We start from the raw sequence: 25,840 nt of genomic DNA, 5'->3' as shown, positions 1-25,840 counted from the left end.
CGTTAGCCGAGACGACACGGGCAGCTGAGGCCCTAATCAAGGCCATCCCATTAACGATATATATATATATATATATATATATATAAACCCTAGTCTGAGCCAGGTACCCATTTTCTTCGACCCACCCCTAAGGGTTGGACGAACAGCTGCGTTGACTGTGGACCGTCTGCCGTGACCGGGTTCGAACCTATGCCATGGTCGACTCTGAATGCGTCACGGCCAGGTTTGGTCCGGGGGAACATCCTGAGGCATTACCCGCCTCTGTGGCCACGTATCCTTCGGTGCGCCAAAGACTCTTGCTTTCCTTCTGAACTGTCGCCAGTATTTAACTAGGGGCAGGAAGGGAACATCTTGGCTAATTCATGATTTACGAATTTAGACATTTTCTTCGAAACGTCATCACAGCTGCTTTCGTGTGTGTGTGTGGACGCAGAGAGGCCAGGTTGGAGGAACCTGTTGTACTTGCCACCCGACGCCCACGCCTCCCCGACGCCCACGCCCTCCAGCGACAAACCTTGCTCCACCCGGCCTGACCAACCCCACACGCCCCAAAGGAGCGGGGTGGGGTGGAAGAGGGGTGAGGAGAGAGAGGGGGAGGAGGGGGTGGTTCACATTCAACCCAGCGTGGGGTCGGGCGGGTGGAGGGGTAAAGACAGACAGGGTTTTTCACATTCAACCTAATGTTTACATCAATTACCTAAGCAGCAAGGGAGTAGCCCTGGGTACCATGTAGGGGGGGGGGGTTGTATTACCCATCCCCCCCTTCCATCATAACGGTCCATCCTCGTGTGGTTGCGCTCCGCACACACACACAGAAGCTAGTCATCTTTATGTGGCCCCGAGCACTGGATGGCTTGCATGATCCTGTGACAGATCGCAACGTAAAACTGATACAGTCAATTCAAGATCACACAATTGTTCTCCTAAGTTTTTTTTGCGTGTGTGTGTGTGTGTGTGTGTGTGTGTGTGTGTGTGTGTGTGTGTGTGTGCGATACGCCTTTGTGTCTTGCTTGCGTGCAAACAGGTTTACTGCAAATTATTCTGATATTCCCAGTACACCAGACCTTGAGACAAGACACACACCAGGTGTCAAGATACACTACATGATGAGGGCCACATACCCATGATCTAGCCCGCTGATCAAGGATCTTCATAAGTGTAAGTACGTAATTGGCTGGGCGGGGTCGGTGTGGCGAGGGAGAGAGAGAACGGGTGGCGGGGGAGCCCCAAAGACAGTGGGGGCTCACCAAGCACTTTCCTGTGGAGAGGTAGGGACGCGGGTTCGAATCCCGAGCGACCACAGCGGTGGGATGATGCGACAGTCTTGCTGTCACCACAGCTAAATGCATGACCCACCACACTGCTGGCAACCACAGCAAAACATGTGTCCCCCCCTCCACCTCCACAACACTCTCTCCTAACACCGGCTGAAACACATTATTTAGTGACTTGCAACTTAAAACCCCTGTAACACTGACTTGCGTCTGACGTTTTTTCTTCTCAAGTTACGTAAGGAACAGTAGCGGTAGCAGCCACGAGTAGAGAGGACTTCTCCCGCTACACTGGTACGCTGAGGACACTGTGGGCCCAGACTCATGATCAACGAGGTCGAGTCCCTAGTTCTTACAACCCCTGACGCAGGCGATGAATTGCTTTACGACTGCGAACTAAGGCATCAATGACCCGTGTCCTGTGTGTGTGTGTGTGTGTGTGTGTGTGTGTGTGTGTGTGTGTGTGTGTGATTCTCCCGGCGTCACACACACACACGCAGGCAGGAAGTCAATATGGGAAATAATTTAGAAAGCTGCTAAGTGCCCGGCGACCCACACTGTCAATATGCTGACATCGCGCGACAGGATCTCTCCACAAATCTAGGAGAGAGCTGGAAGGAACCTCCCGCGTCACCCCTGAGCCAGTGAAGGATTGGGGGGCCGAGGCATCCTTCCTCGAGTACACAGGACTCGCGAGACGTGAGAGTGGAAGCTCGTGTCGAAATAAGTGAGGACGTCTTGGATAATCACCTCACTGGCTTATTGTAGCTGAGTCCTACGTGTGTGTGTGTACCCCACACGTACCTGCCTCACAGGGCAGGAAGCCATCCTACCACCAAGCCATATTCTACGATAATGCCTCCTGCTGTAGTGAAGCAGTCTCCCCCCCCCCAAGGAGGCCAGGTGTGGTAGCATCCGGTGTGGTGGTACTAGGAGGGTAGGGTCATCTACCACCACCACCAGCACTCACCGTCGTACACACGCTACCTGGATGACGACCTAACGTCAACATGAGCCATTTCTACCCCATGTTAAGGGGTAGTTTACTGAGCAACATGTGTGCCAGGTGTTCAACATGTGTAGTAGTAGTGAGGGATGTGTCCGTGCCTGCCTGCCCCTCTCTCTCTCTCTCTCCCTGTGTGGCTTTGTATATTCCTTAACCTTCCCAGAGCGGACCACAGGTGGGGGTGGCGGCCTCTGTGGTGTGTCAACTGTCACAAACTCACGACCACACGACAGCAGGTCAAACGTTACCACCAGGCAAGGTGTTGAGGGAGACGGGTGTTGGGTGTGGCAGAATGTGGTAGTGTTGGGTGTAGTGTGGTAGTGTTGGATGTAGTGTGGTAGTGTTGGGTGTAGAGTGTGGTAGTGTTGGATGTAGTGTGGTAGTGTTGGGTGTAGAGTGCAGTAGTGGTGGTGTGGGTCTTGTGTCATCAGTGGCCGACCTGCTCTGATGGGCAAAAAGGCCCATCATCATTACTGATGGCCTGATGGGCAGCAAGACCCATCATCATTAGTGATGGTCAGATGGGCAGCAAGACCCATCATCATTAGTGATGGTCAGATGGGCAGTAAGCCCCATCATTAGTGATGGGCAGATACGATTGGTGAAAGGCTCCACATTAACTCTCTCTCTCTCGACCACGACAACCTCCACATTTCCCAATTCAATTTCCTCCCCAGTTTCCACCTGGTATATATATAAAACCATCCACCCAAACCTTACTCAATTACATGTTTTGGTCCAATTGGAAAACATCGTACAGAAAAACAAATTTAAGACGGTCAGTGAAAGTCTCCGGCTTGTGTTATCGTCTGATATGGGAACGACTTGAAATGGTTGTTCTGATCGTTGGGGTGACGACCCATCAACAGCCAGGGTCGTTAGGGCCGTCCAGTTAATTCCCACCACCCTACAAATCTCTTACCGCCGCCTCCTCCAGATGTTTTAAAAGGTCATATTCTCAGACCACATACACTAACTACACTTGACCCTTACTGAGATGGGACAAGGATATGACCCCTTCGTACTGCCGAAGCCCGCCCGATACAGGAGCAATTGGGTCATTAAGACGTTACAATCTGGTGGTTACTCCTGAACAAGACAGATTTCTGTAAAAGATGTGAACTGGACGTTTACGAATACAAAATACAGGTCGTTCTAATTGACTGTAATAGACCCAGGATACGTTTTTTTTTCAGAGTTTAAGGGTTGCGCTACAATCAACAGCAGGGAAAATCATAATTATCATTACCCTAATGACCCAATGAGGGTCAAACCCCCCCCTTACACACACACACACACACACACACTAAAGCTCCTTGCAGCTAGGAGGCTGCGCTACACTCGGTAGCAGGGACAGGATGGACTCCCGCAGAAGAGTTCTCTTATGAGACCTGGACTCAACACAGCCTCGCCAGGGGATGTCGTCTCCCCACTCGGGGCCTGACCACCTCGGGGCGGGCGGCGCCCGGTAACACAGTGATACGTCATAGTGGTCACGACCGGACGAAGACGGAGTGTGGGTCGCCGACTACCAGTATGGCTGACGGCGAGGTGTGGCGAGGCCCGCCCGTCTTGGTGTGGTGTGTGTATATATGGGGGGCGTTAGCAACCTCCATCCTCCAGCAGGAGCCGCTGGTGGTGCAGGAAGTGACGGGGCAACCTCGCATTATGTCCCTTTTCCCGTTTTTTTTTTTTTTTTTCTTCTGCATCGCGTCCGTCTTCCGGCCGAAGCTTTCTCTGGGTCCACGTCACGTTTTCTTTGTCTCAAAACTTCTACAACCATTTCCGTTGACTAACAATTTTTTTCTTAAAGTTCAGATTTTAATAACTTCAATTTTGTGGTTGTAATTCAGCTCCCCGTTTTCTTTGTCTTGTCTCAAAAGAGTCTTTCCCCCACTGCATCATTGTGTCCGTCCGTCCGTCTGATCGTACAGGGAACTTCTCGGAAATCGGACCGTCGCGATCCATCGGCTGGTGTGCCGTCCCGCGGGATGCGTCCCCTCCTATCCTTTCCCTCCCATAGAAGAGAGAGAGAGAGAGAGAGAATTAGGTGGGAAGGAACCTCGATCATGTGGGGCGGGGCTGGCGACACCAAGAGTGGGGAACCCAGGATACAGAGCCACACTAGGTCACGACGCCCTCTACATCATGTCTATCCAACTATCTTATCTATATCTGTCTATCTGTACCCCGCTGTCGCCATCACCAGCAAACGTAGTTATTTGTTTTTTTGTTTCTTGTATCAACAACAAATATTACCGGGTCCCTCTACACACACACACACACACACACACACACTTTCACTTGGCTGGTCCATAATGATCCAACAGTCCTCTCTCTCTCTCTCTCTCTCTCTCTCTCTCTCTCTCTCTCTCGACGCCCCCGGCCACAGTATATCCTGCTGGTGGCGCCCCTTGAGTAAGGCGGCGCTACACCACCCAGCACCGGAGGGGGGGGCGCCCCTGGTCGGTCATGCCCATTATAAAATGGTCTCCGCCCTGCCCCCCGGGGGTCCCCGACCTTCCTCATGTCCCCGGTCTTCGCCCACGCTGCACCGGGGCAGGAGGACACGGAGATACCCCAGGGGAGGACGGGCCTGGGGGGGGGGGGGGTCTGTCTCCTGCAGGACGGACGCTGACGAAGGGAAAACAGTTGTATGGGGGGGGGGATCATGGCGGCTCGTGCCCCAGTGTGTTACAGTCACCACCTCCCTCACCTGCCCCACTCCCCCTCACCTGCCCCGTCTGTCCGTCACCTGCCCCACTTCCCCCTCACCTGCCCCGTCTGTCCGTCACCTGCCCCACTTCCCCCTCACCAGCCCCGTCTGTCCGTCACCTGCCCCACTTCCCCTGCCCCGTCTGTCCGTCACCCGTCAGGTGGCGTGCGGGGGGGTTCACCCACCAGGGTTCCCGCCACCCGGGGGCCTACAAGGGCGTGGCCCAAATCCTTCCCCCAGGACCCACTCAGTGTGGCGCCCTCCTAATATGGGGGAAGCTGGGGCATGGTTGTGTGTGGGAGTCTGGTTGTGGGACCGTCTGTCACGCCTGTGTGTGGGGTGTGGTTGCGAGGCCGTGGTTGTGGGAGTCTGGCCATGGTTGTGGGGGGGGGGGGTTGTGAGGCATCGTACCACAGCAGCTGTGGTGGCCATGTGTGGTTGTGGTGTACCACAGCAGCTGTGGTGGCCATGTGTGGTTGTGATGCATCGTACCACAGCAGCTGTGGTGGCCATGTGTGGTTGTGGTGTACCACAGCAGCTGTGGTGGCCATGTGTGGTTGTGGTGTACCACAGCAGCTGTGGTGGCCATGTGTGGTTGTGGTGTACCACAGCAGCTGTGGTGGCCATGTGTGGTTGTGATGTACCACAGCAGCTGTGGTGGCCATGTGTGGTTGTGGTGTACCACAGCAGCTGTGGTGGCCATGTGTGGTTGTGATGCATCGTACCACAGCAGCTGTGGTGGCCATGTGTGGTTGTGGTGTACCACAGCAGCTGTGGTGGCCATGTGTGGCAGGAACCAGCGGTAGTCACAACGTCCCGTTGTGGTTGTAGTAGTTAAGTAAGTCCCAAACGTGCAAATCACTTTAAAGATAAGTAGTAGGGGTGAAGTGGGTCACCACAAGATGGCAGCCATGCCACGTGCCGAGGGTCCAAGATGGCTGCTCAGGCCCGAGGTCACGTGGTTGACCACAACCTGGCATATTACACGATCTCAGGACCACGATATATATATATATATATATATATATATATATATATATATATATATATATATATATATATATATATATATATATATATATATATCCCGGTGGGGAAGTGCAGGCGATAATATAGGAGGAATATGAGGCAACAACATTCAGGGGGGAGAGAGAGAGAGAGAGAGAGAGAGAGAGAGAGAGAGAGAGAGAGAGAGAGAGAGAGAGAGAGAGAGAGAGAGAATCACATGGACCTACAACCCCAACATCCCCCCCCCCCTCACCCCCAACTTTATATCCTCACAACCTACAGAAAACGTGAACAACACAACACAACAATAACAACACTCATTCCTCACGTGGCTTTAAGAACATCGCATGACGTCATCATACTAACACACAGGAAAACTTGACGTGTGTTGCAGGAGACGACCCCCCCCCCCCCCCCCCCGCCGGGCAGGGGTGTGTGGGGGGGGGGGGGGAATGCCTACCTGGTGACATCACCTCATGACCTGACCACACCACACCCCCCCCCCCCCTTGCCCTTGCCATGAAGAAAAAGCGAAAGTCGACATTTACCATAAACTGAACGACAATTACGACACATTTATTCCTTTAAATCCCCTCTCTCTCTCTCTCTCTCTCTCTCTCTCTCTCTCTCTCTCTCTCTCTCTCTCTCTCTCTAACACATGCGGGGGAAGTACTTGGGGAGAGAAGTTGCTAAAGGTTCTGGGAAGAGATGACTTCCATGGGGCACGACTGCCATCTGACGGGCAACCCACACTCCCTCATAACCAACCCACACTCCAACACCACGTAACCAACCCACACTCCAACACCACGTAACCAACCCACACTCCAACACCACGTAACCAACCCACACTCCAACACCACGTAACCAACCCACACTCCAACACCACGTAACCAACCCACACTCCAACACCACGTAACCAACCCACACTCCAACACCACGTAACCAACCCACACTCCAACACCACGTAACCAACCCACACTCCAACACCACGTAACCAACCCACACTCCAACACCACGTAACCAACCCACACTCCAACACCACGTAACCAACCCACACTCCATCAAGCTGGCCCATCATCACCATCACCCTGGCCCATCATTATCCCTCCTCCTCCTGGCGTCTGGTGGTTATCGAACCCCCACATCTGGCTGGCGCCCTCAGCCGAGCAACTGGCGTGGTGTGCACGGCTGTCCCCGCATGCAGGTTCGAACCCCACACAACCCCCCGTGGTTGTCACGGATTTCCGAGTGTGTGAGGTTGCCCGGCCTCACAACAAGTGTGACGTGGTCAACCCTCGTGTGGTTCTGCCCCTCACACAAACTACGGCAAAGCAGGTGACCTCAAAAGCGTCACGTAAAAACGCACGTACACACTTCTCCTCCTCCTGTATTAGACGTGGTTATAAAAAACACCCAGGGACAGAGCCAACAACCACAACCACATGGGGAACAACCCACGACCTTTCCCGGTGTCCCAGGTTCTGTTACTTGACCTCTGACCCCGTGCCCCCTCCAGGGGTCGTGTCCTGGGAACTAGAGGAAGGGTGAATGTCTAGGTCAACCCCGGGGTCAAGCTCGCTATCTGCACCAGCGTTGAAATCTCCATCCAGGGCCCACATGTATGGATCCCCTGGCCCACCTGTATGGCCCATCTACACTACCTACCACCTCTCTGGCCCACCTGTATGGCCCATCTACACTACCTACCACCTCTCTGGCCCACCTGTGTGGGCCATCTGCACTTCCTACTACCCTCTGGCCCACCTATGTGGCCCATCTGCACTACCTACCACCCTCTGGCCCACCTGTATGGTCCATCTGCACTTCCTTCTACGCCCTGGGCCACCTGTATGGCCCGCGTGGGCCAGCGATTACCTTTCCCCCAGCCTAATTGTGGGTTTAGCCAGTCGGGTGGTGGCGTAGGCCTCAGCATCCAAGAGGAACGCGGGAGAGAAAGGTAACTGTTGATACTCTCTCATGTCACCGCCCGGGGGCGTCCTACCACACTCTCTCTCTCTCTCTACGTCAGTGGCCCACTGAGAGAGAGAGAGAGAGTCTGGTAGTGGTGTTCGTCGAGGAAGACTCGTCCTCCTCCTCGAGGTGTCGTGGAGGAGGACCACTTGGTGCGGGTGGAGGACGACCCTTGACACGCGACGCACGTGGATGCCCGGCAGAGGGACCTGGTGGTTCATGAGGACCCGACCCACGAGGAGGGGGGACGTAGTTCACGGCAGGGTTCGAGCCCCTGGGAGCCAGGCCGTCAGCGGGTGACCCCTAATGCGGTACGTTCAGTGCGGACCTGTAACCCATTTTCTTTGTTGCCTCGGCTGCGAAGGACATGCAGGAGCGAAAGGCCAGCTGTCGCGGGTACCCCTCAATGCACTTCGTTTTACATGCCAACTCGGTCCCCCATTTTCTTTGTTCCTCCTCCCTGGTCGATGACAGACGAGGAGCAGCAGCAGGAGCAGCTATACTGCACCAACCATCGAACGAACTCGTCACGACCCCGTCCTGGGAAAGGTCGGCCCAAAACATTTCCTGCGTCTTTCGTTGGACCGCTTGGGTCAGGAGGCCGTCTGTTGGCTCTCTCTCTCTCTCTCTCTCTCTCTCTCTCTCTCTCCAGGTCGGGTCAGGCGGGTGTGAGGCCGCCCACCGCCGCCCACATCCGCCTGACCCACCTCGGCAGGTCATGTCCTCCTCCCCACGACCTGACGCAGGCAAGACCGCTTGGCCGGCCGGAAGCAAACACGACGAGACGACGTGTAATGACGAGGACCAGGCAGTGTGTCAGGAAGACCAGGGAGGGAGGGAGGGAGGGAGGGAGGGAGGGAAGGAAAGGAGAGAGAGAGAGAGAGGGAGGGACAAGAAGGGAAATGGCCGACCAACTGCTGATGAAAGGGAGGAAGGAAGCGTGAAGTTGTGGTGGTCCAGCAGGAAGCTTAAGGGAGGGAACGACCCTGGCCACCTACCCACGCTACCCATGAGGGAGGAAGGGACCCTGGCCACCTACCCACGCTACCCATGAGGGAGGAAGGGACCCTGGCCACCTACCCACGCTTAAACATGCGCCTCCCCTGCAGTACACCTTCCTCCCCCGCGGCCGTTTTCTAACATACATTGTGGCCTGACACCCGACGTGGTACATGACCAGCCGACTGCTGCTGCTTCCCACAGTTTGTGTGGGGACCGCCAGCCACACGAGGACTTGCCCTTATCATACCTTCCTACTTCAGCGAGGCTGTTGAGTTTCCTCCCTCCTCCCGTTTTCTCCTTATAACCTTCCCGTTTTCTTAAATAGTCGGGAGTAGGAAGACCTAATTCATTAACTTCTTTATTATCTTCCACCTAGTAGCCATTACTGAAGCAACCCCTCCCCCCACAAGGAAACAAGACATACGAAGACATGCATCTAACGTATACTATATTCATACATAGCCTATCAAACCTGTATGTACACACACATATGTATACCATTAAGGGAAGATTAATAAATGTTCATGACTAACTCTTAAACCTGACTTGTCCCACTCGCCCGGGGACACAGACGAACATACGAACAATCTAACCACAACACAGAAGGTCATGACATTATTATTATTCTTTAACGGATCTGATGACACATGAATATTCTGAGAGAGAGAGAGAGAGAGAGTCATCTAGATCAGGTCCAGAGAGAGAGAGTCATCTAGATCAGGTCCAGAGAGAGAGAGAGAGAGAGAGAGAGAGAGAGAGAGAGAGAGAGAGAGAGAGAGTCATCTAGATCAGGTCCACCCACGAACCTAGACCAGGTCTCTCTACCACACTACCGCCACCTAGATATCTAAATGGAAGTTAAACTCCCCCTCCTCCCCACACACGCCCTCTGCTCCCCTTCTACCACAAAGCGGCGGTCGGATCAGACCCTCTCTAAGGCAACGCTCCGACTGTCTGTACGTCATCACCCTAACCATCAACAGACAGGCGTCGTGACCAGGTCGCCCCCCTCCCCAACTGCTGTGTGTGTGTGTGTGTGTGTGTGTGTGTGTGTGTGTGTGTGTACAGTTGAGGCCTACGTAACGGTACACGAGCCATTGAAGGTGTTAAATGCTGCTTGACCACATCATCACGACACCCACACATCCGTCCCTCACACATTCTCTCTCTCTATCTATCCTGGAGTGGAGAACTCCGTTGCCCATGTCACAGAGAGAGGTCCACAGACGGCTCCACCGTCCGTGGACCGTCCCAGTGGGACATGATGCGCTGCCTTCAGCCTGTGATCCCGAGGGAGATAAACACAGAAATCAGGCTCAAGATTCTACAGTGTGTACACACGCGTCGGGAAACAGCAATAGACTCGAGAGTGTACACAAGTGTTGGAAAAACTGTACAATTGCACCACGGGCGAGTGGGTGGCGTCTTCATGGGATTACAACACACAGAGAGAGGTTCTCCTGGTGTTGTGACCTGTTGTACGTGGTGGATCAACGTCCCTACAACACGTGCCACTGAAGGCAATCACAACCACGTGTGGGCCTGACAATCTTCCCCCCCCCCCCTCAGCCAGGGAGAGAGTGGGGTTTCCGGCGTCATCCCACAACCTTGCTAAGTTCCATCACAACAACAACAACAACAGTTGACGGGATCTGGTTGTACCTCGGGGACACCATTACATCCCGGGACATCGTCGTATCCCAGGATGCCCAAGCTTTCATACTGGCTGGAGGCTACCAACGCCCCTCACCCGCGGCGCACCTTGATCAGGCTTACATCGGTGCTGGGACGTGCCACGCACTCCTCCACGCGAGACACCATCCTAACGCACTCTACCCACCCTGAATAACGCACTCTACCCACCCTGAATAACGCACTCTACCCACCCTGAATAACGCACTCTACCCACCCTTCGTGACGCACTCTACCCACCCTGAATAACGCCCTCTACCCACCCTTCGTGACGCACTCTACCCACCCTGAATAACGCCCTCTACCCACCCTACCTAATGCACTCTACTCCTACTCTACCCACCCTACATAACCCTCCCCTAACGCACTCTACCCACCCTACCTAATGCACTCTACTCCTACTCTACCCACCCTACATAACCTTCCCCTAACGCACTCTACCCACCCTACCTAACGCACTCTACCCACCCTTCGTAACGCACTCTACCCACCCTACCTAACGCACTCTACCCACCCTTCGTAACGCACTCTACCCACCCTACCTAACGCACTCTACCCACCCTCCATGACCCACTCTACCCACCCTACGTAACGCACTCTACTCCTACTCCACCAAGCTGTATCACTGGGAGTAGATCGTCTGGTCGAAGAACTTCTCGCTCCAAAGGAATCTACATTTGAGAGAGAGAGAGAGAGAGAGAGAGAGAGAGAGAGAGAGAGAGAGAGAGAGAGAGGTGCTGGACGCGAGATAATCATCAATAAATTATATACATAAGTAAGTAATCAAGTGTTCACAAGACTCCCCAGTAATTACTCCCCAGTAACTTGGGAGTTGATTACAGCCATCATTATCCAAACAACACATCGGCCGTAATGAAGGTCATTACGTTATAACCAGGGGGACGCACAGGAGGCAACCCCTCAGTGTCCAACGCAGGAAGCAACTCGGTAATGGAACAATCATGGGGGGGGGGGGGGGTGACGTCACGAGGCGGGAGGGTAGCCAACTGTCTCACGTATATGTGGGTTTGGAGCTGGGTGGGAGAAGGGGAAGGGGGTTAGAAGGCAGAAACAAGAGCGCATCACCTGAACAAGACAAGGGAGGGTCGTCCTCTTGTTAACTCACACCTGACAAAAATGTTGGTTGTGATCAACTCTTATGATAATCACAACAGTTTCATCGACCACAACCACAACCTACTACTGCTGCAGACGTGAGAAAAGGTCAACTATTGTTAACGACTAACTCGCCAGTCATTATATTCGCCATCTCTAACAATCGTCAGACATTATAATCGCCCTCTCTAACAATCGCCAGTCATTATAATCGCCATCTCTAACAATCGCCAGTCATTATAATCGCCATCTCTAACAATCGCCAGACATTATAATTGCCCTCTCTAACAATCGTCAGACATTATAATCACCCTCTCTAACAATCGCCAGTCATTATAATCACCTTCTCTAACAATCGCCAGTCATTATAATCACTTTAACAATCGTCAGTCATTATAATCACCTTTTCTAACAATCGTCAGGTATATTCACCGCCATCTTGAGCCACCCAGCGGATTCCAATAGGCAAATAGGGACAAACTACTTAACTACCACTCAAAAGATATGCTTCGCCACACAGGCGGGCGAGCAGGTGTTGCCATATGTTACTTCTGGCTGGTACCCACGCCTACACCAGAAGCCCCGGGTCAAGTGTGAGTGGCGAGACGTTGTGTCACAATGTAACACATCCAAGATGTATACGTTACCCTACAGTGTTCACTACACTGTGAGGCAGACATGATCATACATCTAAACTGTTGGGTGAAGCGGCCGGTGACGAACGTCGGCTCGGCCATGTAGGTACCTGTGTGGCTTGTCTCACACACACACACACACACACACACACGCACCTCTTAATATAGATATCTCCTCTCTGGGGGTACAACCTGCCTTCTGGGGAACCCCAGCACCACATCCCCCCTTAGAACGACCCTCTGGGTGGTTAGTTAGACGCCTTGGACTACCTCCCGGTGGTTATCCAATGCAAGGGAAGAGAGGTTGATGAGGGCGTCTGGCAACCTCGAAGCCAGGATGTGAAAGTGTTGGTTGGTGGTCTGGGGTGTGGGTGTCAGCAAGGCTGTGTGTGTGTGTGTCTCCCACAACACCTGCCTCTCTTACCTACAACCTCTACACCTGTGTTACACACAACCAAGTGTAACAACCTCCTCTCACAACCACGCAACACCCTGGGGGAGAGGGAGGGGTAGTGTACACTCATACTGGCCCTCCCCTAACAACCAGGATTTGACCGGTGTAGACTTGGTTGTTCGTGGCAGCGAGACGTTAAGGGAATTCCATCACTGGTAGTAATCATATGGTCATTTCCTTGTTACTGGTGGTCATGGCCTAGCCTTCAGCGTTCCCGAATACCACGGAAATGTCCTGGGTTCGAATCCTGGCCGATGGAGGGTACTGTGTGTTCTACGAAAGAGCGCGTTCATATGCACTATATTCGTGTTCATATATATATATATATATATATATATATATATATATATATATATATATATATATGAAGTGAAGGTAAGGGCCGGGGAACAGGTCCTGCCCTTAAGACTTATATGGGGTATTGGAGACCCGTTACTCCTGCCGGAGATGGATAATTGGGGGGGGGATAAGAACCCTTTGGACAACGCCCTGGATCCGTGCCTGGCGCCTAGCTGCTAAGGCCGGGCTGAGAGAAGGTGAGTGAGGAGGAGTGTGTTCAGCTAAGGGCCTGGCTTGGGCCGTACCCTTCACCGTAGTGAGGTGGGCGGACGAGTCGAGGGAAGATGACGAAAGGCTCCAGCGTGTGGGGGACGACAACTTGCTCTGTGAGCGCGCGCGCGCACACACACACACATACACACACACACACACACACACACACACTCACTCGACCCGCCACCTCACACTTGACGTATGTTTAGGGAAAGACATCCCAATTTTACATATATTTTGTCCTTACAGTAACGAGGCGGCAGTACGAGATGATGAGAGACACTACCCTCCCACAACAGGTACCCAACTCCCGAGTGGAAGGATGAACGGCTGGGACTGGCTGTGGGGGGACGCGCCGGGGTCCGAACCCCCAGGCACGCCAGCGCGTGATTCATAGTCAGCAACGCCTGAATTTGGAATACACAGGGAAGGTCCTTTTATTCTAGCGATGTGATCGCACTCGTGGAATTGTCAAATATTGCGACGCTTAGATGTCGTCAGCCATTACTGTAAACACGAGAGAGTGGGAAGTAGTGTGACCAACCCACACGGCAACATTCCCCCCCCCCCTCCTTAGGATGACCTTACAGCACTGGACCCCGGGGGGGGGGGACATAAGGTCAAGACCTTAAACCATCAGACCAGAGACAATTACATCATGACCTCACACCACTGGACCCCAGCAGGAGGCCACTAAGGTCATGACCTCACACCACTGGACCCCAGCAGGAGGGCACTAAGGTCGTGACCTCACACCACTGGACCCCAGCAGGAGGGCACTAAGGTCATGACCTCACACCACTGGACCCCAGCAGGAGGGCACTAAGGTCATGACCTCGCACCACTGGACCCCAGCAGGAGGCCACTAAGGTCATGACTTCAGAGCTGTGTAGAGACGGAGGGAGGGAGGTACAGGATGTGAAGCCACAGCCTGGGCCGAGGGATATGTGGGCGGACGACCCCCTTCACCACAAACTATCGTTACCTCGTTACCTGACCCACCACCAGCTTCCTACACCAAGAGTCTGGCGGGGTCGTCTGACATACAGACATGACCAGAGTGGGTTAGATAGACATGACTGGTGTGTATGGCCAGCCAGATGTGTGTATGTATATATATACATCCCTCCCCCATCACCCGTCACCTCCTCAAGGTACAAATTACATGTAACTGGCAATCATAATGGGGCGTATTTCTCCAGCAGCCAATTGGCTCGGTGTTATTCACCCTGGTGACGTCAGAGGCTGTTTGGTCTACCGGCGCGAGCCAGCCTCGCGGGGCGTCTCCCATATATATATCTACTTCCCTCTACAATCATCTACTAATTATCCGTCATTGGGAGATGATCGTCTTCCCAGAGAGTTGGAGGAACCATTTGACGGCACAGTGGTCGTCACAATCGACACACACAGGACCAATAAGAGACGCCAGGGTTCGATTTCACCACAGCTCGCGGGGTTCCACCCAAAGTCCCGGTTCCCGGCGAGTCCGGTGACTCATGGTAGGCGCTCTCCATAATCCGGTCTCCGGATAGAAGAGTCGGGATAAACTCGATAATCCGGCCTCAGGATAAACGGGTCGTGATACTCCCAATAATCCGGCCTCCGGATAAACGAGTCGTGATACTCCCAATAATCCGGCCTCCGGATAAACGAGTCGCGATTAACTATTATCCGGCCTCAGGATAAACGGGTCGTGATACTCCCAATAATCCGGCCTCCGGATAATCGGGTCGTGACACTCCCGATAATCCGGCCTCCGGATAAGCGGGTAGTGATAAACTCTCGATAGTCCGACCTCCGGATAAACGGGTCGGGTAAACTGAATCTCTTACGTATAATTAGGTGGCATTGAGCTACAAGGTTAAGTGATCAGGGTGTCTTGACAGGATAAAACATGGCCATTTTCACGTACAAACATAAACACACTACAACTCGCGTCTTCCACACACCCGTTCGCCGTTCCTGCGTTTGAGAGGAAGTTTAAAGAAAAAAAAGTAGTTGATATGTGCAAAGGACATCCCGGACCGATGTCTCCCCATGTCCGTAGGAGTTTATGGGGGAAGGGGGCCTGGCGCCCCTAAACCCCCCCCCCCCCCCCCATGAATGTCAGAATTGCAATAAAAATAAGGATGACAAAACCCAGACCCCGCCCACGAGCCCACGGTGAGTATATACACAAGAATCAGGTCTTACCTGTGTGAGTTAACTCACTTAGAAGACCATCAGGTCCTACCTGTGTGTGTTAACTCACTTAGAAGACCATCAGGTCCTACCTGTGTGTGTTAACTCACTTAGAAGACCATCAGGTCCTACCTGTGTGTGTTAACTCACTTAGAAGACCATAAGGTCCTACCTGTGTTTGTTAACTCACTAAGAAGACCATCAGGTCCTACCTGTGTGTGTTAACTCACTAAGAAGACCATCAGGTCCTACCTGTGTGTGTGTTAACTCAGAAGACCATCAGGTCCTACCTGTGTGTGTGTTAACTCACTCAGAAGACCATCAGGTCCTACCTGTGTGTGTGGTTTAACTCGCTAAGAAGACCATCAGGTCCTACCTGTGTGTGTTAACTCAGAAGACCATCAGGTCCTACCTGTGTGTGTTTAACTCACTCAGAAGACCATCAGGTCCTACCTGTGTGTGTGTTAACTCACTCAGAAGACCATCAGGTCCTACCTGTGTGTGTGTGTTAACTCGCTAAGAAGACCATCAGGTCCTACCTGTGTGTGTGTTAACTCACTCAGAAGACCATCAGGTCCTACCTGTGTGTGTGTTAACTCACTCAGAAGACCATCAGGTCCTACCTGTGTGTGTTAACTCACTTAGAAGACCATCAGGTCCTACCTGTGTGTGTGTTAACTCACTAAGAAGACCATCAGGTCCTACCTGTGTGTGTTAACTCACTTAGAAGACCATCAGGTCTTACCTGTGTGTGTTAACTCACTTAGAAGACCATCAGGTCCTACCTGTGTGTGTTAACTCACTTAGAAGACCATCAGGTCCTACCTGTGTGTGTTAACTCAGAAGACCATCAGGTCCTACCTGTGTGTGTGTTAACTCACTTAGAAGACCATCAGGTCCTACCTGTGTGTGTGTTAACTCACTTAGAAGACCATCAGGTCCTACCTGTGTGTGTTAACTCACTAAGAAGACCATCAGATCCTACCTGTGTGTGTTAACTCAGAAGACCATCAGGTCCTACCTGTGTGTGTGGTTTAACTCACTTAGAAGACCATCAGGTCCTACCTGTGTGTGTGGTTTAACGCACTTAGAAGACCATCAGGTCCTACCTGTGTGTGTTAACTCAGAAGACCATCAGGTCCTACCTGTGTGTGTTAACTCACTTAGAAGACCATCAGGTCTTACCTGTGTGTGTTAACTCACTTAGAAGACCATCAGGTCCTACCTGTGTTTGTTAACTCAGAAGACCATCAGGTCCTACCTGTGTGTGTTAACTCACTAAGAAGACCATCAGGTCCTACCTGTGTGTGTGTTAACTCACTTAGAAGACCATCAGGTCCTACCTGTGTGTGTTAACTCACTTAGAAGACCATCAGGTCCTACCTGTGTGTGTGTGTTAACTCAGACGACCATCAGGTCCTACCTGTGTGTGTTAACTCAGAAGACCATCAGGTCCTACCTGTGTGTGTGTGTGTGTTAACTCAGACGACCTTTACAGCATGAGCGGTTCACTGATTGATTTACCCCCCCCCCATCTCCACACAACCCCCCTCCTCCTTCTTCCTACTCAAGGAGTTAAGTTCATCAAGGAGGATAAAGAGCAGAGAGCAACAGTTATGTAAAACCAAGGTTGATCACTTTATGCCGACCAACGCAACAGAAAACCAAGAGGGGGGTGCCTCCCACCCAACTCCATATACGTGTATATAGATATCCCACCACCATATATATATATATATATATATATATATATATATATATATATATATATATATATATATATATATATATATATATATGTGTGTGTGTGTGTGTGTGTTTAGGAACAAAGAGGGATAATCTAGCTTGAACAACGGATGAGAGTGAACTAATCAAAAGAAAACGGATAGTGCAAACCTACAGATTTTCATGATGAAACCTTAAGAGATGGACAAGCCTAAGAAAACGGATGACAGGACTTACAGAGAACGGGAGAACGATCCTAGAAAACGAAGGGATAAGGCTAAAACGAATGCAACCTTGAAAACGGGAGATGGAAGCTAAAGAAGAAATGGTGCAACCTAGAAAACGGGTGACGGAAGCTTGAGAAGGAATGGACAAACCTAGAGAACGGATGCAGCCTAGAAAACGGGTGATGGAAGGTAGAGAACAGGTGATGAACGGTACAGGGGTACGACGGGCCAGGTCTGGGCGGGCGAGGCTGCACGTGGGCGTCCTCAAGGCTGTGTACGCCCAGTATAGTCAGGGTTTGGGCGGGGCTGGGCGGCCTGGTGTGGGCGGCCATGTGTGGGCGGCCTGACGTCCTTGGTATTCTCAATTCTACTTCCACCACCCTAACTCTCACAGCTGATCCACCCACACACACTCATCTGGAGCAGAAGGGGAGTCCACAGTGATCCACAATCCATGTTCACGCCCCACTCTAAGGTTATCCTCCCCACACCCCACTCTAACATCATCCTCCCCACACCCCACTCTAACATCATCCTCCCCACACCCCACTCTAATGACATCCTCCCCACACCCCACTCTAACGACATCCTCCCCACACCCCACTCTATCATCATCCTCCCCACACCCCACTCTATCATCATCCTCCCCACACCCCACTCTAACGACATCCTCCCCACACCCCACTCTAACGACATCCTCCCCACACCCCACTCTAACGACATACTCCCCACACCCCACTCTAACGACATCCTCCCCACACCCCACTCTAACGACATCCTCCCCACACCCCACTCTAACGACATCCTCCCCACACCCCACTCTAACGACATCCTCCCCACACCCCACTCTAACGACATCCTCCCCACACCCCACTCTAACGTCATCCCCCGCACACCCCACTCTAACGACATCCTCCCCACACCCCACTCTAACGACATTCCCCGCCCTCCACTCTAACGTCATCTTCCCCCCCCCCCAGTTTCCGGAGTTGCAAGACCTCTCCGGGGAGAGAAATACTCACCCGGTGATGAATCATGTTGTAGAAGACAACAATTTCCTGACATCCCAAGACATCGTAACGAGCCTCACGCGTTATAGGGAAAGGTCAGACGGGCCTTCCACTTGTCCACCAAGAGAGAAGAGAGAAGAGTCAGGGGTGACCTCATGACCACCATGATGACATGCAGAGAACAGTTCTTAAGAGACATACAAGGACAGAACGAGCGGAGCCATGATGTGAAATTAATCCCGAGCTTTCTCAATAAAGATGTACATTGATCATGGCTGAGTGGTGCAAACTGAAGGTGGATGGTATATAGTTCATGTAGTGGAAACTGAAGGTGGACGGTATATAGGAGTTCACATGAGGTTGTAAGATGGCAGAGAATGTTCAAGAGATAAGATCTCACCAGTGTAGGTAGAACTCTCTCCCCGGTACAGTACAGATGGGGCATTACATATTCATATACACACATATGTAAGACCTTTGTTTCTGTAATCACCGTACAGTACAGATGGGGCATTACATATTCATACACACATATGTAAGACCTTTGTTTCTGTAATCAGTGTTGAAACTTATTCAGAAGTTCACATTTCTCTCAACAAACCTGAACTCCCACATTTCAAAACTGCCCCACACTAATACCTTTTTCCTAAACATAAACTGTACATTTTCAGTACAGATGTACAACCTGTACACTATGACGTTTTCGCCCATCAATATATATATATACATATATTTCAACAAGTGAGAAAGTACCGGTATTATTTCAGGATGATCGAGCAGATGTGCGAGGCAAATCCTACATGTCAGGTAAGACCACGTAGCTCCACCTTCTCCGCGATCCTACGGGCTTCCTGCGTCCCGTATTTCTATACAGGATGACTCAATAGGACCGTATAACATCCTACGTGACTGCTGGGATAAAGCGAACTGAATATCCTACACAGATCCTTCAAGACACACCAGATTCTTCGACGCATTATTGAACTTTTCACGGAGACTTCTACGCCGCCCACATACGTATCCTACATATGACCAAATGTACAAATGTTCCTCATTTTTGGAGACTTCTACGCTGCCCACATACGTATCCTACATATGACCAAATGTACAAATGTTTCTCATTTTTGGAGACTTCTACGCCGCCCACATACGTATCCTACATATGACCAAATGTACAAATGTTTCTCATTTTTGGAGACTTCTACGCCGCCCACATACGTATCCTACATATGACCAAATGTACAAATGTTTCTCATTTTTGGAGACTTCTACGCCGCTCACATACATATCCTACATATGACCAAATGTTCAAATTTCTCTCATTTTTGGAGACTTCTACGCCGCCCACATACATATCCTACATATGACCAAATCTACAATATAATTTCTCAAGTTTGGTCGTCGCCGCACCTAAAGGAGCACAATGAGCTCATAGTGAAGGTACAGAGGAGGACAACCAGAATTAAGATTGCTGGGTTACGGGGAAAGAATAGAAGTTATACATTTTCCCACCCAGGAAGAAATTAAGGAATAAATCGTGTTAATAATAATGATATACTTTTATAGCGAAGAAAGTGATGGACGAATGAAACACAATGACTGAGGGGGACATGGTCCATGCAGACACCGGAGGCGAAATTTAAGACGCTGAATTTTTTATATATATATATCGTGTGGAGTTCCTCCAACACAACACACATCATGTAGGATGCTGCCCCAGGAGACTACACAGATCCTGAAGGATATGGCCTACAGAAATAGAACTTTTGTCCGACCCCCCCCCCCCACAAAAAAACTAAATAAAATTACAGGCTCAAAACAATCCTGCCAAAGAACTTCAAATGTCCTATAAGGATGCCAGGATGACCAACTGAAGGTTATATCGTGTACAGGACTTGCCTCAGAGGTCCTAACTTACACGACTCCTATCAGACGAGCTTAAAGATTGCTTTAAGAGGTCCTACAACATCCCTTTTACCACTCAATTCACAGGTTCGCCACGTCTCATTTCGTACGTCCTACAGAAACTCCTTCGAGGTCCTGCAAGGACTTCTCCGAGGCCCAACAGGACCCTTCAGGAGCTCCTACAAGACTACTTCCAGAGGTCCTACAAGGCCTACTTTCAGAGAACCGACAGCATCCTTTACCTGATCCTACAAGACTTTTCAGGGATCCTACAAGGCCTACTTTAAGAGGACCGACAGCATCCTTTACCTGATCCTACAAGACTCTTTTCAGGGATCCTACAAGGCCTACTTTCAGAGGACCTACAGCATCCTTTACCTGATTCTACAAGACTCCTTTCAGGGATCCTACAAGATCTCTTTCAGGGGTTCTACGAGACTTCTCCGAGGCCCTACAGGACCCTTCAAGAGGTCCTACGAGCCTCCTTTCGTAAGTCCTACATCACCCTGGGCCTCCTAGACCATATAAAGCTCCGGACGAAGTGGGTCACAAGACAACTTTCCACGCCCTTACTGGTCGGCCCCGAGCCAGCGCTCACAACACACCCTCGCTGTTCCTCCTCCTCATCCTACTCTCGTCGGGCCTCTGAACCTTCGTCGTCTGTCCCTCTTCGAGGCCGGGGTCACAGACGACGAAGGGTCGTCCTCGAGCCGCGGGAGAGGTGGATGATCTCTCAAACTCTCAGTTTCAGCTGCGGGAAGCGCGACGTGTGTACGTGTGGTGTTGGGATGGACACCTTCCGTCTCTACTGGCTCCATCGTGCAGCTCTCCTCCTCCTTTACCTCCTCACACTCCTCCCATCGCGTCTCGTCGTGGTACCTGGCGCCAAACTCATTATGTGAGGGACGACACAACAAACTCTCCCCCCCCCCTCCCACGACCACCTGGACACACTCACTACAAAATCAATCTAAAAAATAAGTCACTATGACCAGGTTTCCCTCTCCGGACGTCCACAGGAAGCTGAACGTGTGTACTCTGTTAAAAGGCCGTCCCCGGAGAGAGAGGGGAGGGCCCTAATGGCGGACGTGAGGGGCAGCAGTACCTTACCTGTAGCCATGATGAAGGAGGCTACAGCCTCCAAAAATAAAATCTCACACCCCCGCGGCGCCTTCCTGACACCACACCTCTCACTAGTGATACAACGAGCACACTGACGAGACCAGCCAACCTCCTGCAACGGCTCACCTGCCCCAAGATCCCCCCCACACACCCCACATCCAACCCACAAACCTTCGCTCACTTTTCCTTGTGTAACTCCACAAAGATTTTCATTTAACCATTACGTCTCAACTACAACTGGGTATGTACACATAATTTATATATATAAACACGTTTTAGTTCTCCAAGATATGCATGTATGTATATATACACACTCTCAAAATTTGTATTTTCCGTCAAATATATATATAATATACATTACGTGAGACGTGGATACGAAACATTCACATCTTACCGTTCATGATGGGCAACCAGGAGCAGGTCACGTGACGGCGCTGTGATTGGCCAAGAGGGTCAGGATGGGCGGGTCCAAGGCGCCGTGATGGGCGGAGCCAAGCAGGTCGACGTCGGGGTCTCCAGTCGCCCTTCACACCCGACACATGATGCACACGTCCTCCTCCTCCTCGTCCTCCTTCTTCGCCTTCGTCAGCAGAGCTTTTTCTACAAGAGTTATGGATGTTTAGTTATCTTATGTTGGGAAACTGAGCCGGACGATGACTTAGGAGGGGAAGATGCACACATGGCGGTCAGGGTACTACATCAACGGCTGCCAGAATGCAACGGAACACGACGCTTCGTCTGTCTTATCACACTACACACACACACCTGTCCAGCAAAACCACACACCTGTCATCCAGGTCACACAGGTGCTACACAAACCTGCGGGGCTAAGGTTACGGCAGGTCAATGTGGGCGATGAGGCGTAGGATGGGGGGTGGTGTGTGCTGACCCTTTCACAAACACCTGCTGCCTCCTCCTCGCAACATCTGTACTGATGCCTCTCACGACACGTGTGTATTGTGCCTCTCATACCTATGTCTGATGCCTCTCACAACACCTGTGTTTGATGCCTCACACAAAACCTATGTCTGACGCCTCACACAAAACCTGTGTCTGACGCCTCACACAACATCTGTGTCTGACGCCTCACACAACATCTGTGTCTGACGCCTCACATAACATCTGTGTCTGACGCCTCACACAACATCTGTGTCTGACGCCTCACACAACATCTGTGTCTGACGCCTCACACAACATCTGTGTCTGACGCCTCACACAACATCTGTGTCTGACGCCTCACACAACATCTGTGTCTGACGCCTCACACAACATCTGTGTCTGACGCCTCACACAACACCTGTGTCTGACGCCTCACACAACATCTGTGTCTGACGCCTCACACAACATCTGTGTCTGACGCCTCACACAACATCTGTGTCTGACGCCTCACACAACATCTGTGTCTGACGCCTCACACAACATCTGTGTCTGACGCCTCACACAACATCTGTGTCTGACGCCTCACACAACATCTGTGTCTGACGCCTCACACAACATCTGTGTCTGACGCCTCACACAACATCTGTGTGTGATGCCTCACACACCATATGTGTCTGATGCCTCACACACCATATGTGTCTGATGCCTCACACAACACCTGTGTCTGATGCCTCACACATATGTCTAATGCCTCTTACAACGCCTGTGAAATGCCTTCCAACACCTGTCTGATGACGCTTCTCACACCTGCATCTAATGCCCATAACACCTGTGTCTGATGCCTCTCACAACATCTACCTGATGCCTGTCTACGCATGTACTTCTAAAGAGTAGTTTCCAATGCCTCTCAAACCTTCTTCATCTAATGCCTCGGACAAACAGATGTGTCTCTCGTGTGCATCACAACAGCAGACTCGTGCCTCTTAGAGGAAGCTTCAAGGCTTGCACACCACCTGTCATGTCATGCCTCTCACAGACCCTGCCTCTAAACACGAGCCTTCGACACAACCTCCTCCCAGCACTCGCCACGGCAGAGGCGATGGTGGCAGAGGCAGTGTTGTCCAGGATGGTCATATCCTCCCCCCAACCCCATCCTTGCCCCCCCAAACCCCACTCTAGCCCCCCTTCCCTTCCCAAAAATACAATCATTTCGTCAACATAAAACACAAGACGAGGTAATAACTCCGGTCTTTAACAACCCCACACGTATCCACCTGAGCGTCCCTAAAGTCGAACAAGGTCATTACAACCATCCAGAAAAACACATGTTTATAACACACACGTCTGTGTGTGTCTTAACATTATATTCCCACTAATATCTTTTTTTTTCCCAGGAACAGAGAAGGGAGCCAGGTGAGGATATTCCCTCAAAGGCCCAGTCCTCTGTTCTTAACGCTACCTCGCTAATGCGGGAAATGGAGAATAATATAAAAGAAAGAAAGAAAAGAATATGTAAATATCAACTTAAAACAAGGTACAAAACAGTGGTCACATTACATAGGCTGATGAAAATTCAATACATATATATATATATATATATATATATATATATATATATATATATATATACACTTGTGGAGAGTAATGAAGATGGGATGCAGTCACACTGTGTTGCTGGAGTCATCTTCCGGGTCACAATGATGGGGCAAGAACCTTACTGTGTGGGTGTGTGTGGGTGTGTTCAAGACCACAGACTATAGCACTTTATTTCCCCACGTCCAGGCTTCCAGGTCGAGTCACGTGACCCACGTCCAGATTTCCAGGGACGACACACAGGTCACATGATGGGTCAGGTCAGTCAAGGACCAAGTCCACATCAAGGCCGCGCCGACATAACCGAAATATACAGTGGACGTGAAAGACGTGCGTTATGAAACGTGTTGGCAGGTCATACTTACTGGGAAAGACACGAGAAGGTAGAGTGCGTTCCAAACCTTCGACAATGTTGGGAGAGAAGCAGGTATCAAAACGGCCCACACTCGAGTTGTTGATGATGGCCAGACCATATGATCATGGGAAGCAGCAGGGGTTACAGCGTGGTGTAGCTAGTGGTTGGGGGGTACACAAGCAGCCAGCTCTCGGGATCCAAGACCAAAGTAATACCATCCCATCCTTCACGGGTAGAAAATATGGACAACGAGAGACGTGGTGACAACTTTTCCCCTTACCAGTGGAGGTGAGGTGACGTCAACACAGACGAGGCTCACTGTGGCCCCGGGTGGAGGAAGGAACGGGTAAACCACACTCAACTTTGGTCACTGGGGATGCCAGAGAAAATGGTACAAGCATTCTACTTCTCTACTAACCTGGATACCTGACGTAGAGGCAGATCACAAGGGAAAGACGAAGTAGAAAATGCAACCAAGGTGGGAAAAAACCATTGACGAAGAAGGAAATGCATCCAGGAAACGTTCAGAGATTCTAAAGACTGTATGATACATAGAGAGAGAGAGAGAGAGAGAGAGAGAGAGAGAGAGAGAGAGAGAGAGAGAGAGAGAGAGAGAGAGAGAGAGAGAGAGAGAGACCAATGGAACGCTCCCCAACACACACACACACACACAGCCCCGGACCATCCCAAATAACTTTTCTGACCCCCATACAAAAACTCATGATCACAGCCACACTCACCATCCCTCCCTCTTGCTCACACACACACATATGGCTTCTGACTCACGTGGTGAACCTTCTGACTCCTCCCACAGTGTGACCCTGACCTCTGACCACCCCCCCACACCTTCACCTTCCCACCCAGACCCCCGAAAGTTAAGCAGATGCAGACATCTGTATGCATGACTGCAGTGTACACACTCGCTTCACATTTTGATGACCAGGTCTGTGGGATGTGGCACGAGAGACTCACTACCTGCCAGGTCATGGCCGGCGCGTAGGGCTCATCGGTGGCGCGTCGCGCTTGATCAATAAAACCATTGCTCTCTACGGCCACACACGGCCTCATCATATCATCCAAGGGTTCATCTGGGACTGATCTCGACCATATGTAAAGTTTGGCAAATTTCTGTCGTTATTACAAACTTCTCCCGTGTCTCTCTTGGTAAGAAACTGAGACAAAGTCTTTGAAACTTTCTGCTGAGCTTTTGTTTACTCTATTGTCTACTGTCATTCTGGTATTTTCATGTCTACAAGCGAGGTGGTCTGGCCTTAACGATACAAAAAAGATCCCCCTTGGAAGCAGTACAAGAAAAGGATAGCAAAGTAAAGACGCTCTCTCTCCCCCCCACCCTCCTCCACTCCCTCCGGCAACACGCCGGACGAAAAAGATGGAAAAAAAAAAAATACCTTGC

At 51.2% G+C, this 25,840-nt stretch overlaps 1 protein-coding gene across 5 annotated transcripts in view; it reads right to left on the bottom strand.

Moving 5' to 3' along the window:
• Positions 1–25,840, bottom strand: part of LOC139767469 (uncharacterized) — a 192,336-nt gene that overhangs the window by 117,074 nt on the left and 49,422 nt on the right. For 2 of the 5 annotated variants that reach the window (XM_071696885.1, XM_071696886.1), the window contains exon 1: positions 21,588–21,725. In XM_071696885.1, coding sequence (XP_071552986.1) covers positions 21,588–21,597 — 10 coding nt within the window. In that variant the 5' untranslated portion in view covers positions 21,598–21,725. Of the gene's footprint in view, positions 1–21,587; positions 21,728–21,993; positions 22,200–25,840 lie in introns of those variants that run through there. The other 3 variants (XM_071696882.1, XM_071696883.1, XM_071696884.1) reach the window with 3 other exon arrangements.

Source organism: Panulirus ornatus, chromosome 61, assembly GCF_036320965.1.
Source record: "Panulirus ornatus isolate Po-2019 chromosome 61, ASM3632096v1, whole genome shotgun sequence".
Taxonomy (NCBI): Eukaryota; Metazoa; Arthropoda; class Malacostraca; order Decapoda; family Palinuridae; genus Panulirus; species Panulirus ornatus.
This window is presented reverse-complemented; position numbering and strand designations above follow the sequence as displayed.